Source organism: Gymnoscopelus braueri (genome assembly GCF_963280865.1).
Source record: "Gymnoscopelus braueri genome assembly, chromosome: 3".
In the NCBI taxonomy this organism is placed as follows: Eukaryota; Metazoa; Chordata; class Actinopteri; order Myctophiformes; family Myctophidae; genus Gymnoscopelus; species Gymnoscopelus braueri.
This window is the reverse complement of record NC_137612.1, coordinates 48,546,465-48,564,827: the sequence shown is the minus strand read 5'-3', so window position 1 is coordinate 48,564,827 and position 18,363 is coordinate 48,546,465. Positions and strand designations below refer to the sequence as shown.

General features: G+C 42.3%; 2 protein-coding genes across 3 annotated transcripts in view; one reads left to right on the top strand and one right to left on the bottom strand.

The window, feature by feature from the left end:
• The window catches only part of mtss1 (MTSS I-BAR domain containing 1), a 745,180-nt gene extending 743,233 nt beyond the window's left edge, over window positions 1-1,947 (top strand). The window contains exon 18 of the transcript XR_013932956.1: window positions 1,904-1,947. The gene's annotated coding sequence lies outside the window, so the exon portion shown is untranslated. The remainder of the gene's footprint in view (window positions 1-1,903) is intronic.
• Window positions 1-18,363, bottom strand: part of fer1l4 (fer-1 like family member 4) — a 59,668-nt gene that overhangs the window by 21,462 nt on the left and 19,843 nt on the right. For both annotated transcript variants that reach the window (XM_080424947.1, XM_080424948.1), the window contains exons 11-25: window positions 17,643-17,727; window positions 17,366-17,531; window positions 16,347-16,527; window positions 14,320-14,506; window positions 13,250-13,329; window positions 13,016-13,141; window positions 11,205-11,280; window positions 10,742-10,848; window positions 9,486-9,594; window positions 6,189-6,411; window positions 4,483-4,615; window positions 3,212-3,312; window positions 2,732-2,819; window positions 1,996-2,112; window positions 1,227-1,379 (exon numbers count right to left, since the gene is read on the bottom strand). In XM_080424947.1, the coding sequence (XP_080281073.1) occupies window positions 1,227-1,379; window positions 1,996-2,112; window positions 2,732-2,819; window positions 3,212-3,312; window positions 4,483-4,615; window positions 6,189-6,411; window positions 9,486-9,594; window positions 10,742-10,848; window positions 11,205-11,280; window positions 13,016-13,141; window positions 13,250-13,329; window positions 14,320-14,506; window positions 16,347-16,527; window positions 17,366-17,531; window positions 17,643-17,727 (1,932 nt within the window). The remainder of the gene's footprint in view (window positions 1-1,226; window positions 1,380-1,995; window positions 2,113-2,731; window positions 2,820-3,211; window positions 3,313-4,482; window positions 4,616-6,188; window positions 6,412-9,485; window positions 9,595-10,741; window positions 10,849-11,204; window positions 11,281-13,015; window positions 13,142-13,249; window positions 13,330-14,319; window positions 14,507-16,346; window positions 16,528-17,365; window positions 17,532-17,642; window positions 17,728-18,363) is intronic.

The following is an 18,363-nucleotide window of genomic DNA, read 5'->3' as shown; positions in this document are numbered from 1 at the left end:
CAACGCGTTGCGGCGTGTTGTAAGCTTGTAGATTGACTATTTTCAGCTAAAGTTTCCCAGAATGCGGATGCTGGGGTTTAAGTGATTAATTGTGTTTTGGGATATAACATATGAATAGGGGATACCCATGTACCAGTCAGACTACTTCAACAACGTAAAAGACACACACAGGCACAATATCAAAGGGAGCTCCACTGATCTCACTCAACCCAGATTCGGCACAAACATGGGGTCAAATTCGTTCTACTGCTATGCCACCAAAATGTGGAATGCCCTACCAACAGGCATCAAAAAGTGGGACTCCTTACCCTCCTTCAAAACCGCCATTAAAGAGCACCTGTCTGCAAATGGTAACTGATCCTATGAATGTCTAAGCTTAACACCAGAAATGACTGCGATTATCACAAATAATTGTGATCAGGCGATTATGTAACAATTGTGACAGGCCTACACACATGCACACATGTCCTCACTTAGGTGGAAACCTTGTTTGTACAGTTTTTATTTAGTCACAAGCTCTTGTTAATACTTTAACCTAACCCTAACCCTACTTTAATACCAAAACAAACACATTTGGTAGACAGAAAGGTGAAACAGACTTTCACTTTTATATGGTAAGTTAAAGGTAGGGGAAGAGATATTTTTTGGTTAAAACAAAACTTTCTTTTGTGAAAAGGTTAAACGCTCTCAGTAATCATAAGTGTATGTTCAATAACAGGGATCTCCCTGGCTCTCCAGATATTTAATAAACAGAAAATACATTTTCAGGTGGGTTGCCGATTTCAGCCAATCAGGAGAGAGAGTACCCATTTATCAGCTTCAATTTGATAGTGTTCCAGTTCTAGTTTTGTCTGCTCATTTCTTTGTGTCCTTACTTCCAATTCCACTTGTTTATCCTGTATCTTGTCTGAGTTCTCCCTCCTCATTGGATGAAAATTGTTATCCTGACCTGACCACGTATTTTCCATTACGTTTAAGAGCTGGCGAGCCAAGGAGACCCCTGTTACTGAACAAACACTCTAAAGCAACTATTTAACACGTTATTTGAATAAACGAAAATCACTTACTCCACCTTGAAAAAGAGTGTGTGTGTGTGTGTGTGTGTGTGTGTGTGTGTGTGTGTGTGTGTGTGTGTGTGTGTGTGTGTGTGTGTGTGTGTGTGTGTGTGTGTGTGTGTGTGTGTGTGTGTGTGTGTGTGTGTGTGTGTGTGTGTGTGTGTGTGTTACCTTCATGTAGAGGGTAGTGACTTTCCCACAGTCCCGCCCCCTCTGCTCCTCGACCAATGAGAACAGGATGGAGTGGGCGGGGATCCTGATGTAAGCCAATCGTTTTGCACCGCTCATTAGCCATAGAAACGCATCAGGGATGGTACTCTGAGGCTGTTGGTGACATCATTAGTAATTATTATTAATGATTAAATATCATTTTTTTAAATTAACTTAGTCTTTCTCATTTATATCAGAATAACTATGATGACGATTAGGCAAAGATTATTACATAATCGCTAAATCACAATCATTTGAGATAATCTCGATAATCGTTTCCATATTGAAAAATGTTCTTACATTTTCAAACTTAAAAAAAAGGAAAACATACAATAGTGGAAAAAGCCGATCTACAAGCCCACAATGCGTCGCAATGCAAGCTTGTTGATTGTCTATTTCCACTATTGTCATTTCTTTGTAAATACTTTTTTTTATTTGTCATAATATCTGCCCTGTGAATCTTTTGTTTACAAAGTCTAAAAGGTAAAGAGAAATGTAATTGTATTTATTTGTTACAATGTTCAATGCCAAAACCACAATTAAATCGTTAATCAAGTCAAATGTCATGATCGTGACAATCCTGATGATGATGATGATGATGATTGCTGGTTCTCAACGTTGGGTCGGAGGAACACCAGGGGTCCAAATAAACCATTACAGGTCTGTAACTCTGAGAGTGTACAAATGGAAACAAATGGCATGTGATGATGATGATGAATAAAACTCTGACCTCTTTAGAAAGTAGGCGGAGCTTCTTCAGGATCTTCCTGGCATCGATCAATCGTTGCTTTGCTGTCCGTCTGGTGACACGCCTCTTAGCCCTCACTGCCTGTCTGGCTACCAACACCTGGACAGACAGACAGACAGACAGACAGACAGACAGACAGACAGACAGACAGACAGACAGACAGACAGACAGACAGACAGACAGACAGACAGACAGACAGACAGACAGACAGACAGACAGACAGACAGACAGACAGACAGACAGACAGATTATCCGGCAGAGAGGCAGGCAGACAGACAGACATTAACAATGAGATCAGAATTCATGAAAATAAATGTTGTTTGTCACTTAACAAAGTGACAACTTATCCCCCTCATCATCCGTACGGAACTGAAATTACACCAGACTGGGAAAACAATATGGACGAAGGGAGCCGTGACATCACCCATCGGTTTCTAGAGACCCGTTTTGAAGCCATATTTCAGTGAATTCAAATCTACCATCTTGGAATTTTCTGTGCTGAAAAGCAACCAGAAATACTATTGGCTAGAAGGGCAGTGAGTCTTCACTCAGTAGAACCAGAAGCTTTAGAAGCATGCCCTACTTTATCATACAATGTGAGTGTCGCACAAAAGTAGTGAAAATAGCCGATCTACAAGCTCAGCTTTTTTCATTTTTATTTTTTTTTCACGTATAGGTTTCCACCCGACAGTGACGATATACTGTACAGTGTACTTACAATGTTCTTCTTGATGAAGTCCTTTCTGCATTTATCCAGGGAGTTTGGTTTGGCTATCACCTTCCTGTCTGAGAGCACACTAAACTGTCTGCACACGCACGCGCACACGCACACGCACACGCGCACACACACACACACACACACACACACACACACACACACACACACACACACACACACACACAGACACGTTTGTGTTACTATACTTGCATCTTTACTTACAGCAACATTTTAGGACGTTGATTTCAGTAGTAAATTTTTTTTGTGCATGCCATTTTCAACCCTAGGCCTAAAGGATACAGACCGCCCACTGCTGCTTGTTCTCGGTCGGTGTTGGAGGTGTAGCTGTCAGCTGTGTGTGTGTGTGTGTGTATGAGTGTAGCGGAATCAGAATCCGAATCGATAAAATCCCAACGATACCCATCCCTAGACTGATATTGGAGGTTGTGTCCATTCTGACAGGTAGACGGTATTCCTTACTTGCAGGAAGCAACAAGCTCCAGCAACACCTCCACCAGTTTGTCCTTCACTCTGCTCTTCGGCCTGCGCAGCATGCTGTCCACTTCCTCCAAACCTGACTCCTACAGAGGAGAGGGGAGAGGAGGAGAGGGGATGGTAGGGGAGGTGAAGGGAGGCGGAGAGAGGAGATAGGGAAGGTAAGTAGAGTAGAGGGGAGGAGAGGATAATCTTAGCGATTATTCCACGGATTACTTTATCAACAAGAAAGGTGCAGTTCCTTGGTGAAACTGCATGGGTTCGCTGCCCCCGAGGCTACGGGTTGCTTGCCAATATATATATATTTTATATCTATTTATCTGTTATCTATCTATCTATTTAACTATCTATTCAACTATCTATTCAACTATCTATTTATCTATTTATCTATTTATCTATTTATCTATTTATCTATTTATCTATTTATCTATTTATCTATTTATCTAGCAAGCAAGCTCATGAATTTCACGCCGCTACATTGAAAATGTCCTTTTGACTCCACTACATATAGGAAGTGACTCTTGGGACCCAAACCTATATTATGAATTAACCACTAAGGCCCTAATTCAAATATAGTGAAACTAGACGATCTACAAGGTTTATTGGCTGAGGGGGCGGAGCCAAAAGTACACCCTGCGTATGTCACTGATCACATGACCTCAATCAATTATCCAATTCTAGGCAACGTAGAAGGGGGGGGGACTTTTTTCTTATTTCCATACAACAGCTCTAAGGTGTAGCCTATTAAAGACATAGTTCAATGTTGAAAATGAGTGGTATTCCCCTTTAAAGTATACTAAGTTAGTTCCATTGATCCAATCCGGAAAACAATCGATTGATTGATCATTAAAATAAACATGCTCTGAAAATGCACATGGCCCACCCCTCTGACCACTTCACCCAGTGGTCAGATGGGACGCAAAATCTTGGTGGGCCCTGATCCAGAAAAGGTCGAGAATCAATCTTTATGCTAATGAAAACCATTTGAGGGTTTCTGGATGATATTTGTCATTGTTTTGGATTGTTGACTTCCAATAATAAATAAACATTAATTTGCATAAAGTAAGAATATTTGTCCATTCCCATGTTAATAAGAATATTAAAGATATATATAAAATAGAAACTTTAATGCACATTTTGAACAGATAAAACAAAAGATTCATTTGTAATTAATTGCAAATAGCTACGAAAAGTTGTGTGATTAATCACACGTTGCTGTCCAAATTAACACTGGAACACTACAGTGTCTGTCTTACCAGTCGGTCTGCCATCTTGTGAAGCCAGTTGGACTGGTAGTAACGGAAGCTGTCATCCTCAAACTGACTCCACACAAACAGACAGGGCTTCTGTCTCACTGTAGGAGGCTGGAGAGGAAGACAGCTGAAAGACCTACAGGCAGGCAGGCAGACAAGCAGGCAGGCAGGCAGACAAGCAGACAGGCAGGCAGACAGGCAGGCAGGCAGGCAGGCAGGCAGGCAGGCAGGCAGGCAGGCAGGCAGGCAGACAGACAGACAGACAGACAGACAGACAGACAGACAGACAGACAGACAGACAGACAGACAGACAGTTAAAGGTAGGGTAAGTTATATTTTAAGTTTTTTGTTAAAAGGTCAAAGCACTATATTCTGATAGTATTCATTGCTATAGAGTGTATTCATTGCTATAGGAGGCTCATCTCTCCAGCTCTTTAATAAACTGAAAATACATTTTCAGGTGGGTTGCAAATGTGAGTTATACTTTAGAACTCATACAGGATACAGGATAAAACATTGAAATTGGAAGTGATGACACATATAAATAAGCAGACAAAATTGGAACTGGAACAATATAAAATTTAAGCTGATAAATGGGTGCTCTTTCCTGATTAGATTAAATCGGTATCCCGACCTTTTCTGTTTATAAAAGAGCTTGAGAGACAGGGAGACTCCTGTTACTGAACCATAGATTTCAATTAATGTGACCATAATTTACTAAACGTATATCATGATAATAAAAAAAAAAAAAATTGAACTAGGGATTGAAAACATAAAAGGCCCTATTATGCACGTATTATAATACAGGTCTTATGCGGTAATTGAGTCATAACGCCACCATCTTATGCGCGATCGCTATTTTACAAGTCACACTGAATGTAAACACTTAAGGCTTAAAGGGACTACACCATGAATTAAAAAAATTATAACAATAATATCATATTGTTTATGTCCCTCAAACGTTTTTCAAAAGGTTTGAGCCTAAATCAAGCCTCAGATAAACTCATTCCAACTAACTTCACTCTGGCTTATAAAGCACTTTCACCTGCAATACCACATTGTCCTGTTTGGCACGGGGCGCTATTGAGCCAGTTTGTATGCATGTTATCTCCTGGTTCTGTTATTTTTTTTGGTTGGAACTGAAAAACGGGAGGAATTGTGCCCTGACGTGACGTCACGTCAGGGACCAAATCAGTTTGGCCTGTTTTTAGACCAATTTACAGAAAACCCCAGATTTTCTGTGAAAGCCTGAGTGTTCAAACTGGGGTATTTTTGAGGATAGAAGAGAGGTAGGGGAGACCAAAAACACACAAAAAAGAAGAAAAAGTTCAAATTCATGGTGTAGTCCCTTTAAGACTCAGCAGTATATTTAACCCCTGGGGGAGTGTTCATATGTAAATTAAGGGCGCTATGCGGTATCTGCTATTTTGCCCCTTGACTTAACAAGACTCACCGCATAGCGCACAAATAAATCTTTGGTTGTAGGTCGGACACTGGTAGCTTGACTTGGGCCATACTCGGTCAATTCTCAAGCGATTGTTATAATTCAAAGTTCTCTATAATCTGTGAAGTGTCAATGTGCATTAGGTGTATCAATCATGTTTTTATTGAGTGAGTGAGTGAGTGAGTGAGTGAGTGAGTGAGTGAGTGAGTGAGTCAGTCAGTCAGTCAGTCAGTCAGTCAGTCAGTCAGTCAGTCAGTCACAGTACCTGTCATATTCAGTAGGCTGTGGTCTCATAGGGGAGGAGATGGATCTGTTTTCTGGTTCAGCGTTGATCACCTCCTCTCTTTCCAGCTCGTCCTCTGAGTCCAGTAAGCCCTGTGACTCCTCATTCAGCTCCTCTCTGCTCCTCCTCAGCTCCTCTCTACTCCTGCTCAGCTCCCTCTTACTCTTCTTAGCACTCCCTACCTCCACTGCCTTCCCATAATTCCCTGAGAGAGACACAACAGTTCAGATGAAAAGACACCCAGCAACAAGTGACAAATAGTCATAGAATAAATGAGAATAGAAATATACCGAAACCGATATTTAGAACCAATAACTGACTTAAAGTGACACTATGTAACTTTTTTTAATGAATAAAATCAAATGTCGTGAAATCTGTATGGTAGAGGATGTCAATACGATATAACTTATACAATTGGGGTGGTTGTATTTTGTCTCCCTGCTCTTCTATTGAGACATTTAGATCGTATCATAAAGTAATGTCTCACCTAGACACAGGATCTGACACGAATTTTGAGCTGATGGTCAAGATTCAATTTATCCCCTGAGCAAGCAGGCAGGCTCTATTAGCTCAATGGTGAAAAATTCCAGCACTTGCACAGGAAACCCAGTTCAAATCCGGGGTAGAAGAGGAAAGTTACATAGTTTAATTTAGCTTAATTTACTTAAAGGAGGAGTTCACCCAAAAAATTACTTATTTTCTATCAATTACACACCCCATGAAGCCTTGATTTCATGGATTTATTTTAGTTTTTGTGGCATTCCTAAGACAATAATTTGATGACCGTGTGTATTTCCGGTAGGAGACACAAATAATCTACTTTGTGTCTCCTACCGGATACATTAGCCGGTAGGAGACGGGAATCAAATTATTAGCTTAGGAATGCGACAAAAACAAAAAAGAATCCATGGATTCAAGGCTTCATAGGGTGTGCAATTGATAGAAAATAAGTCATTTTTTGGGTGAACTCCTCCTTTAAGTTTATTATTATTTTATTTTATAAACAACTAAATTGATTAGTCTGATTAACCAATTAAAGGAGTCCCCCATGACAGCCGGGGCGCCTGATGAAGGGGAAAGGAACTGGTTGGAATAACGCGTTCCTTCCACGCGCTACGTCCTACCGGGGAACCTCCCCCCTGTCAGGTGACAAGAAGGTCAGTTGGCTCTCATGCATTGAAGGAGGCATGAGCTCGGCTCTGGGCTCCCTAGGCTGGCGGGGGGAGTGTAGCGCCCAGGATCACTTAGATAATTGGCACCGGGTGAAAAGGGGTTACAAAATCGTGGGATAAAAAAATTATTATAAGAAAAAATAAAAATAAAGATTTATTATTAAAAAAGTATAAGAACAATTAAAGGAGTAGTTTACCCAAACAATTACTTATTTTCTATCAATAACACACCTCATGAAGACTTGAATTCATGGAGATTTTTTTGTCGCATTCCTGAGCCAATAATTTGATGACCGGGTGGCTTCTCAGTAGGAGACTTGATTGAGTTTCAATTGAGTCACTCTGCCGGTGTTTTTCTGTAAATATACTTTTTATTGCTTCTGGTATTGATGATGTCTTGTATAGCATTGTATGTCTGTAATTTCTTGATTAATTGAATACATAAGGCTTTTTGTGTTATCCTTTTAGCATTCTTGTACAATTGTACCGCTGTACTTTTTGCAAACTGTTTATAGAGTATTCGATCAATCAATCAATCAATCAATCAACCAATCAATCAATCAATGGGATTTAGTTTGAAAATCTATGATATTTCCCTCTAATTGAATCATGTGTGAAGTATTTATTTAGTAGAACCTGCTAAAAGTCACTGAGTTTGAAGAAGATATATTTTACATTGGATTAGACTTGCATACTTCATGGTAATATTTTAAACCGGTTCCCTCATGGTAAATTTATATTTTAAACTGGTTACCTCATTCTAAATTAATATTTTAGACAGCTTACCTCATTGTAAATTAATATTTTAGACTGCATATCCCATTGTAAATGTCTAGCCTTCTTCCACTTCCACTGGTTCGCCACAGGGCTGTGTTCTTTCTGCTTTTTTGTTTATTTTATACACGGACGACTGTCGCAGTAATCACGACAACCGTTTTATCTCGACAATGACGAGGTCGGGCATGGCCAGGTCACAGAGGACTTCTTGTCAAGCTGCAATGACGCATTCCTTGAATTGAACATCTCAAAAACAAAAGAGCTATATTGACTTCAGACGTGGTCCCCATCCCACCCAGAACACTGATATCTGTGGCCAGCCAGTGGAAATCGTACCCAGTTATAAATACCTGGGCACGATTATTGATAGCAACTTGAAATTTGATGTAAACACTGACATGCTGTGTAAGAAGGGCCAGCAACGCCTTTTCTGCCTAAGGAAATTAGACAGATTTAATGTCGACAGAGACCTGATGAAACTGTTTTACAGTGCCTATATACTGTACATTCTGTCATCTCCTTCTCTATCATCTGTTGGTATGGTAACCTCGCCATTAAAGATAAAAATTCTCTTAGAAGTATTGTGAAAACCGCCTCCAAAATTACTGGCATCCAGTTGGAGAGCTTCGATCCTTTCTACAACAGACAGCTGCTCATGAAGGCCAGGTCCATTCGGCAGGACAGTGCCCATCCACTCGAGTCAGAGTACAGGCTGTTGCCATCTGTCCGTCGTCTGGGTGCCCCTGGTGTCACTAAGAACAGATATAAGCACTCCTTTGTCCCTGCCTCGATTCGTGCAGTCAACGCTGCTAGTAACAGGTAAATGATGATGATATGTTGCTGATGATAACGATGTTGAAAGAACAAGCACTTTATGCCGGCACTTTATATCCTAGCACTTTTTTCTGAATGTAGCCTTTTTTTAAAATATTTTTATATTCTATACTTGCACTAGATGCGCCCAGGTTTCTGTTTATGCTATGGTGTTCATGTCTGCTGTTGTCCTGTACTGTTTGTATGTTTTAAACCACTACCTCTTGCTGTAAACCTAATTGCCCTCTTGGGACATTAATGAAGACCTTGAACTTAAATTTATATTTTAGACTGCATATCCCATTGTAAATTCCTATTTTAGACTGCTTACCGCATTGTAAATTAATATTTAAGACTGCTCACCGCATTGTAAATTAATATTTTAGACTGCTTACCCCATTGCAAATTGATATTTTAGACTGCTTACCCCATTATAAATTGATATTTAAGACTGCTTATCTCATTGTACATTAATAGTTTAAACTGGATTAGACTGGTTTGACACTGGACTGCATACCTATGGAGAGTTCAAAGGTGAGAGGTCGTGACCCTACAGAGGGGTCCAACATGGTGACCTCAAACAAAGAGGCAAACAGCAGAAATTCCTCCTTCTGTCCCACGAACCCCTGAAAGACATGAAACGTCTTGTTAAGCATGATCGTAATGTGTGTAAACAAACATGTAGCGCGCTCTTTCCGTGTAGAATGTCTATGGAACATACATACAGAACATTTAGCTATGTCTAGTTTGTCAACCTGTGGTATTTATAACAAAATAATATATTTCTAATAGTCAATAACAACATCACAAGTGTCCCGTTCTTCCAGATTAATGAATGATACTGCTACAATGCCAATGCCATTATCTACCCAGATTCTTTTTTTGTTGTGGTCATGTTATGATGATTTGGTTTAATCAATGGAAACAAGTGTGTATATCCACCTTGACATTTATTTTTAAGAATTGTCAATCAATCAAGCAATCAATCAATCAATCAATCAGTCAATCAATATTCATCAGTGATTCTCAACGTTTTTAATTTCAAGAACTCCCGGTTTGATATTCATTAGGGCCACAGACCCCTCATGACTCGAAGGGGTCCATTTGGTTCCATTTGCACACTCTCAGAGATAAAGAGCGATAAGGGTCCATTTGGTTCTTTTTTTTGTGTGGGTGTGTGTGTGAGGGGGGGTTACCCCCTTTTCTCCCCAACTTAGTCGTTATGCCAATTGATTCCTCCCCACACACATTTGTGTGTTGTCACTGCTGTTGTATCCTACTGACTCACCTGCCAGTGAGGAGCCCCCACCGGGAGGACGTAGAGTCTTTGTCCTACTCCTCACGCCCAAGACAGGTGCCCCCCCCCCCCCCCCCCAGCCCGTAGAAATACGCGTAGTGACAACTATCACCCTCCCCGCCCCGGCTTCCCCCTCCCCCTGTTTCCTATAGGCTGTGTGTTTTCCACTTCCTGTCGATTTGATCCAATGAAATCCAATGAAACTGGTCAGATGACCAATGATATCCAATGAAATCGACAGGAAGTAGAAAACACACAGCCTAGGAAACAGGTGAATAGACGCTCGACAAAGCTGGATGCACCGCGGTGGATTCAACGCCCCAGACTCCGTGCCACCCGAGCGCCCTCCATTTGGTTCTTGACTATCAATCATTTTGTTAGGGACCCCTTGGAACCCCTTCAAGGATCCCTGGACCCCACTTTGAGAACCACTGGCGTATTGATGATGATGATGATACTGGTGGTGGTGTTCTCACCTCAGGAAGGGGGTGTATCTCCTCTGTCTCCACGCTAACAGACTCTGGTACCTCGGCACTTACATCTCCTGCTTCCTCTACGGCTCTGCTGCCAGCCTGAGACGCTGCTATGGCAACCACATAAGCATGCGTCTCATATCAATAACACATATCATCTTATTTCATGAAGACAAAATTATAAAGAGGCATCGGTAGGACGCCGGCTGTCTATAAGTGGGTCTGTCTGTCTGTGTGTCTGTGTATCCGGAGCTAATCTCACAAACCACTGGCCAAATATGATAATTATTTTACATGTTTTATAGTTTTTATAAAACATGTGTAATTTGTGTAAAAATGTCATTTCTTTTATTTAATAATTTTCTTACATTTTTTTATTTCATATTTTATAGAGCAAGTCAGTGGGCCTGTGATCGGTATTAAATGTGTGTGTACTATAACATACAGTAACAGTATGTGGACTGACCTTCCTGATTGACCTTCTGCTTTGCCTTGCTGCTCCTCTTCCTCTTCAAGCCAAACTTTCCCAGAGCTCCTTTAACCTGCAGCACACGACCAGTAGTGGACAGTAACTAACTTAAGTACATTTTTGGAGTATTTGGGGTTTCTTTTGCAAGCAACTGACCTTCACTCTGTGTTAGAGAGGATTTCACATCACTAGATCGGTGAGTGACTCGGACTCCGTATTTTTATTTTGATAATATATGCATCCTGTCGGGTATTTCGGAATCGGGTGACCCGTGAAGAGTTCTATGTCGTACCTTTCCAAGGTGGAACAAGGGAAGATAACATTGCCTGCCTTTTGCGAACAACGTACCTTGGTCTTAAATGGAATGGCAACCGATACTCTGATTGGTTTGATTGATGTAACCACACCCATGACAAATTCAGGGCCATTTACAGCAAAGCAAATTTTTCCATCCTGAAAAACAGCGCTTAACATGCCTCGAGGCGTTAAGTTAACACATGGGGTGCCAAAACCGTATATATACGGTTTTGCAAAAGGTTTTTTTCGTTTTTTTCCACACGGGAGGGGCTAGAGCAGCTCTGGGAGTACCCATTGTGATCCTGAGAAGGAAGGGCCAGATGGATCACCGAAAAAAAACATGGCTCCCCATCCGCTTCCTGTCTATTTCCTTCTTTAAAACGTCTGTATCTCCGAATCTGTTTCCGGTGGGGAAAACCGGTCATGCGCGATGCGCGATCCCTCCCCGTTGTAACTCGCGAGTGAAATGTTATCGTTCCAGGATGTAGCCAGGGTCATCGCGCTACATTAATGCATGCTTTTTTTTACGTGGATTTGCTCGTCGTGGAGTCTAGAGCTTTAAACAGCAAAGCGCAGTCAATGGGGAGAATGCTGGCACCCACGGTAAGTTGTTATTAAAAAATTCAGGCACCCAATGTGTTAAGAAGTAAGACCTGGCGGTAATTAATACCCGCAAAATAAAGTTGTAACGGAAGTCAGCGGAGTAGACGGTGAACAGGAAGGGTGACAGCACAGTGCCTTGGCAAGCACCCGTGTTGAAGCAACGGGTGTGGCTCATTAGCGCATCAGACCGGCATCCCCACATTCTCACGTATTGCGGTCTGCCTGAGAGGTAGTCCATAATCCAGGCCAGGTCTAGGACATATGGAGCGTTGTCCTGGGTGTTTTAGGGAAGGGAGAAGAGTCTAGGACGTGTGGAGCGTTGTCCGGGGTGTTTTAGGGAAGGGAGAAGAGTCTAGGACGTGTGGAGCGTTGTCCGGGGTGTTTTAGGGAAGGGAGAAGAGTCTAGGACGTGTGGAGCGCTGTCCACAGTGTTTTAGGGAAGGGAGAAGAGTCTAGGACGTGTGGAGCGTTGTCCACGGTGTTCTAGGGAAGGGAGAAGAGTCTAGGATGTGTGGAGCGTTGTCCGGGGTGTTTTAGGGAAGAGAGAAGAGTCTAGGACGTGTGGAGCGCTGTCCACAGTATTTTAGGGAAGGGAGAAGAGTATAGGACGTGTGGAGCTTTGTCCGGGGTGTTTTAGGGAAGGGAGAAGAGTATAGGACGTGTGGAGCGTTGCCCGGGGTGTTTTAGGGAAGGGAGAAGAGTCGAGGACGTGTGGAGCGTTGTCCGGGGTGTTTTAGGGATGGGAGAAGAGTATAGGACGTGTGGAGCGTTCCTGTGTCTATCTTTGAGCGATCGACTGGCATCCTGTGTGTTTGTGTAAATTGAATGGACAATAAGGTTTTTGTATCTTATAGAGAGAACAAAAGAAAAAGAGATCAAATGGTTAATGTTGAAATGTTTCAACCAACCTTGCCCAGGGGGGCGGAGCTTGACTCCACGGAGCCGGCAGAGGGGGAGGAGTAAACCTCCACACTGAGAGCCAATAGAATTCGACCACGATAGAAGATTCCATCCCCTAGTCCCTCATTCAGAGCCTGAGAAGGAGAGGAGAGGAGATGAGAGGAGTTGATTAAACCGTTGTAGAGGTGGTTAGGCTACATTAGTTTAGTGTAGTTTAGTGTTATTAGGACTAGTTTGTTAACCTGATGTACGTCTCCTAGTGTGGAGTTCTGTGGTGAACCGTAGAGATTGACCCAACAGGGTCCAAAAGTCGGATTAAAACCTGGACAAATAGACAGACAGACAGACAGACAGACAGACAGACAGACAGACAGACAGACAGACAGACAGACAGACAGACAGACAGACAGACAGACAGACAGATAGACGGAGACAGTGGGGAGAGGGGCATGTTTCAGTTATAAATGAGTTGTACAGAAATGAGCGTCGCACATGAAATGTGATCAGAGCGAGTTCAGTCAGGAAACTCAGTACAGTTGATGGTGGATGACCACTGGTGAGTCTCAGATCCATGCTTCTATCCTCAACCAATCACATACTCAATGATAGTAGGGCTCTACCCGACTCTATTCAAAGATTCCTTTTATATAAACAAATAGGTGTTTATGACCAAATAGGAGAATTGCAAGTGTTTCAGTGTAGATTTAGAACACACAACATAGTTAAGTGAAACAGCCATATTAAAATTTTTTGACCATCAGATCTATGATGACAGACTGCTAATTTTAATTGACAACATTCTATCAGACTGTAGACTGTGTGTAGGACTACAGTTCTGCATCAAAGAGCTATGTTGTGCATATCCAGTAGTCGCTGGTGCAAGACAAAATAAATAACAGTAAAGATAAAAGACCAAAATGTTGTGTACCTGATAATTGCAGTTAATTTCTTTTTTGGGGCTTTTTGGCCTTTATATATAGAGATAGACAGGAAACAGGCAGAGAGAGATGGGGAGAGACATGCAGCAAAGATCGTCGGGAACGGGACTCGAGGCTACATTGGAGCCTAGGTGCCCGGACCGCTACGCCAGTCTTCCGGACCGCTACGCCAACCGTCGGGGCCCACAGTTAACTTTCTCAGAGCTTCACCTGTGTGCGGATGTCTTTGCTCTTTACCGCAGCTCTTAGCCAGCATGAGATAATTAACCACTCACCTAATGCTGCAGAGGTTCAAAGAGTTTAACGCACTTCCAAACGGTGTACTATGTCAAAATCTCAACACTAGCCATGACCTTTGACCTTTGGGGCCGTACCATTCCTGGTGGGGTCGGAGATCTGCTGCAGGTCCAGGAAGTGCGTCGCCACGGCGACGTCTCCAATGTTGGCGTCATCTCGGATCTGCACTCTGATTCGTCGAGCCAGCGGCGGGAAGGGCTCTATGAAGGAGATCTGCTCGTTCCACACCGGACTGTTGGTGGAGCTGGACACTGATGTCTCCCCCTGAACACACACACCACACACACACACACACACACACACACACACACACACACACACACACACACACACACACACACACACACACACACACACACACACACACACACACACACACACACACACACACACACACACACACACACTTGTGAGGAGTGACAGTGGTGTACATTGTACAAAAGACAATTTCTGGACAACCAGATCTCCATAGTAGGCCTATATATGGCGGGAACGCCTATCCGACCGATAGAAGCTTGTTACAAGACTCCCTGCTGTGTAGTTAACACTCTATGGTCCAAATACAATTACATAGAACAGAAATGATTTTGTCATTCAAAAAAAGTCTATTATGTATATGAAACCTCAGTTTCATGTACACACAATAGAAGATTTATAGAATGACAACTCAATAGACATTTAAACAATATAACTACATGTTGACACAGCTATGGCTACTTACTTAGTAGAATATCTGCTTCTTTAGGTTTGAGAGCTTTCTCTCTCTGTCATTTAAAAAAAATGTAGTATATGTGAGATATTTTTCAGTTTTTCTCTGTTTAATAATCCTCCTATAATTCTACAAAACCTACATACAAACCTCCCGGTCGACCGTGGTGAGGCCAAAACTGCCTACCCGGTTCTCCTCAGTGGCTGGAGCAATTGATCTGAATTTGCACATAGCCACGTGTGCGGGGGGGGGCGCATAATATCCCCCCACGGGTATGGACTAGTTCATAATAATTGTTAATAATCTCAGTTTTTCAAGGCTGAGGGCCCCCCTTAGCATTGAAGTGCTTTATTGCCCGATTTCAACAGCACTAAATGGGTTGTCCGACTGCGACGGCACTACACTTTCAAGCGCTGAAAGGCCAGAGTTTAGGCAGTAAGAACAAATATTCTTCACATTGATTAGTGGCAAATGCCCTGTTGACTTATTTTTGGTCAACTTTTAGCGAATATTCATTTATTCAGCTAGATATCACACACATTCTGTCTCACAAATACAGTTCATGAAACCAACGCTGTCAGTTTCAGACAATGAATAGACTGACTGTTGTTTACAGCCCTGCCCAGTGTGTGAGCGTGAGTGTCTGAGTGTGTGAGTCCATTCTTTTGTCCAGCCCAGTAGATAAACAGGGCAGGTATACTTCTCTGTTACCATTGTTATAACTTCATCCTGAATGGCAAGTGTCATGAAAACACGTACAATACAAAACATATGACAAATCACAACACTCAATGTGACATTATAAGTGTCATGTACACTTGACGGAGACAGGGTTTTAACATATGTCAGGGGTGAGGAAACGGGTGTACGCTACCGGTATTACGTTACGGTGGTATTATAGTGTCCTCGAGCTCCAGTTAATTTCATACGCAGACTGTGCGGTTTCTATTCCTTTTTCATGATCTTCTTTTAACCCAGCACCCCAACAGTGTGACGTGTGCCTTCCATTAGCTTTATTAAATTTATATCAATTAAATACTAGTGGAGTTGTGGTACAGTGTTCACACAGAGTGTACTCGGCCAGGAGAGAAGAAGAGATCTGTGCAGGCGCGAGGTGTCTGTCTCTGGTGGTTCTGAAGTAAACTACAATGGCAGTTTTTCTAAAACTTTCTATATTTCACCTAATCAGAAATAGCGTCTGTTAATATTTTAGACGAGTAATGGGCCATGTATTTGCTCAATATATATTCATTTCACATTGGCAACAGGCTACAGATAGTGTTGGGACCTTATACAAAAAATAAATACAAAATAAATAAAATACTCCTCCCACCCAGCACTCCCTGATGTGGAGCACGCATGCGTGCGTGTGTGTGCGCGTGTGTGCGTGTGTACCTGTTGTCCAGAGAAGGTGATCTGAACATAGGGGTCTATGAAGACTGTCCTGTCCATCACTTTCGACAGACTGGCCATAAGTCCCGCCCCCATGGTGGGCAGTCCCTCTGCCCGGTACACTCGAATCCTGAACCGAGCCCACGGCCTCTCCTCTGGCATGCCTTTAGGAAGGAGCAGGTTCCTGGAGGAGTACAACCACATTACCTCAATATAAAAAAATACTCTGTTACAAGTAAGGCTTGTATTTAAAAAATTACTTGAGTAAAGGTACAAAAGTATTGACATCAAAATAATATAGGCCTACCTACAGTGACAAAGTAATAGTGTGATTATTATTATTATTTTTCAAACCTTTTCAAAAGTACACACACACACACACACACACACACACACACACACGCGCACACGCGCACACGCACGCACGCACGCACACACGCACGCACGCACACACGCACGCATGTACACTCATAGAACCAGTTAACAGTTTACACACATTGACACTTTTGTTACCTTTCCATGATGTAAATATGTAAATATGTCCATTGATTAGACATTGATGATTCAATATAGTCTCCTTATTGAATTACATTGCACAGTAAAACAAACCTCAAAGTCACTCTTTGTTTTAGCACATAAACAAACACAAACAAAGCTGATTCTGCCGTCACAAAACCCGGAATAGCTTTTTTTCTGCTTCTTTTTTAGAAAAATGTCCACTTCATTTAATTGTGCTATTTGTATACCACAAACAGCTAAATCAATAGGACATTTAACATTTCTTTAAAATAAATAAATCAAAGTTGTACTAGGTTTCGTGATGTTATAAGATGTTTCACTGTGCAATGTACTGTAAGTCAATGAGTAAGATTATCAATTTCTAATCAATGGAAGAACTGAGCAAGATATCTTGCCAATATTTGGAGTTAAAGGTAACTAAACAACCCAAACCCAAAGGTAACTAAACAACCCAAACCTCTACCAAAGTGTTCTTTTGGTAAGATGCACGGTGGCATACTGACTTCTCTATGTCCTGATTGGCTGATGAGGCGGCCGGTGGCAGACTGGGCACGCTCAGTGCGTCTCCCTTCATGAGCACACTGAGGCTGGCCTTCACGTAACCTTTGACCCCTGACCTGGTGTCTGCAGGGTCACTAAGAGGCGCCCAGCGCTGGTAGAACCTATGATCTGAAAATATACATCATCAGCATCATTAATATCATCGTCATCATCATCATCATCGTCCCACCAACATTGAATCTTGAATCAACCTCTTGAATCTTGAAGTTCAAATCCTACCTGGTTGGCTGTAGACTGTAGCCAGGTCTATCTTAAAGGTTCCTATGTGAGTCATCAGGAAGGCCAGCGTACGTCTATGGACCACCTGGGAGGAAGTGACATCACAGTCACATTACACCAATGCTCTTCACCAAAAAAATAAGTAATTTTTTTAAGTAATCTCTTTAAAATGTGTGCTAATTTCCTCCACTACCCTTAAACAAGCTTAGTAGTTAAGGGCTTTTATAGGGAGCGACACAGCGCCTGTGTTCTCGCTCGGATCTGTGCGGTTGCACTGACTGTGCTCCTCAAGTGAATAAGAAAAAGCTCAAAACATTTCAACTCTACTAGCGGTGGCCTAAAGGTTAGAGGAGCGAGTTTGTAACCGTAAGGTTCCCAGTTCGATTCCCCAGAAAAACTCTGGGTGGGGAAGTGAATGACCACCTCCCCAAATACCGCTGAAGTGCCCTTGAGCAAGGCACTGAGCCCCCCTGCCCCAATGGAGCTGCTCAGTGTGTGTGTGTGTGTGTGTGTGTGTGTGTGTGTGTGTGTGTGTGTGTGTGTGTGTGTGTGTGTGTGTGTGTGTGTGTGTGTGTGTGTGTGTGTGTGTGTGTGTGTGTGTGTGTGTGTGTGTGAGTCTGATGCAGGGTGTTCCTGAAAAAGGTCACGTTGTTCTCAGTGAACCTCCCCTGGGTAAATAAAGGAGAAATACACTCTTGTTAGCAGTAGCCTTCACGATGGA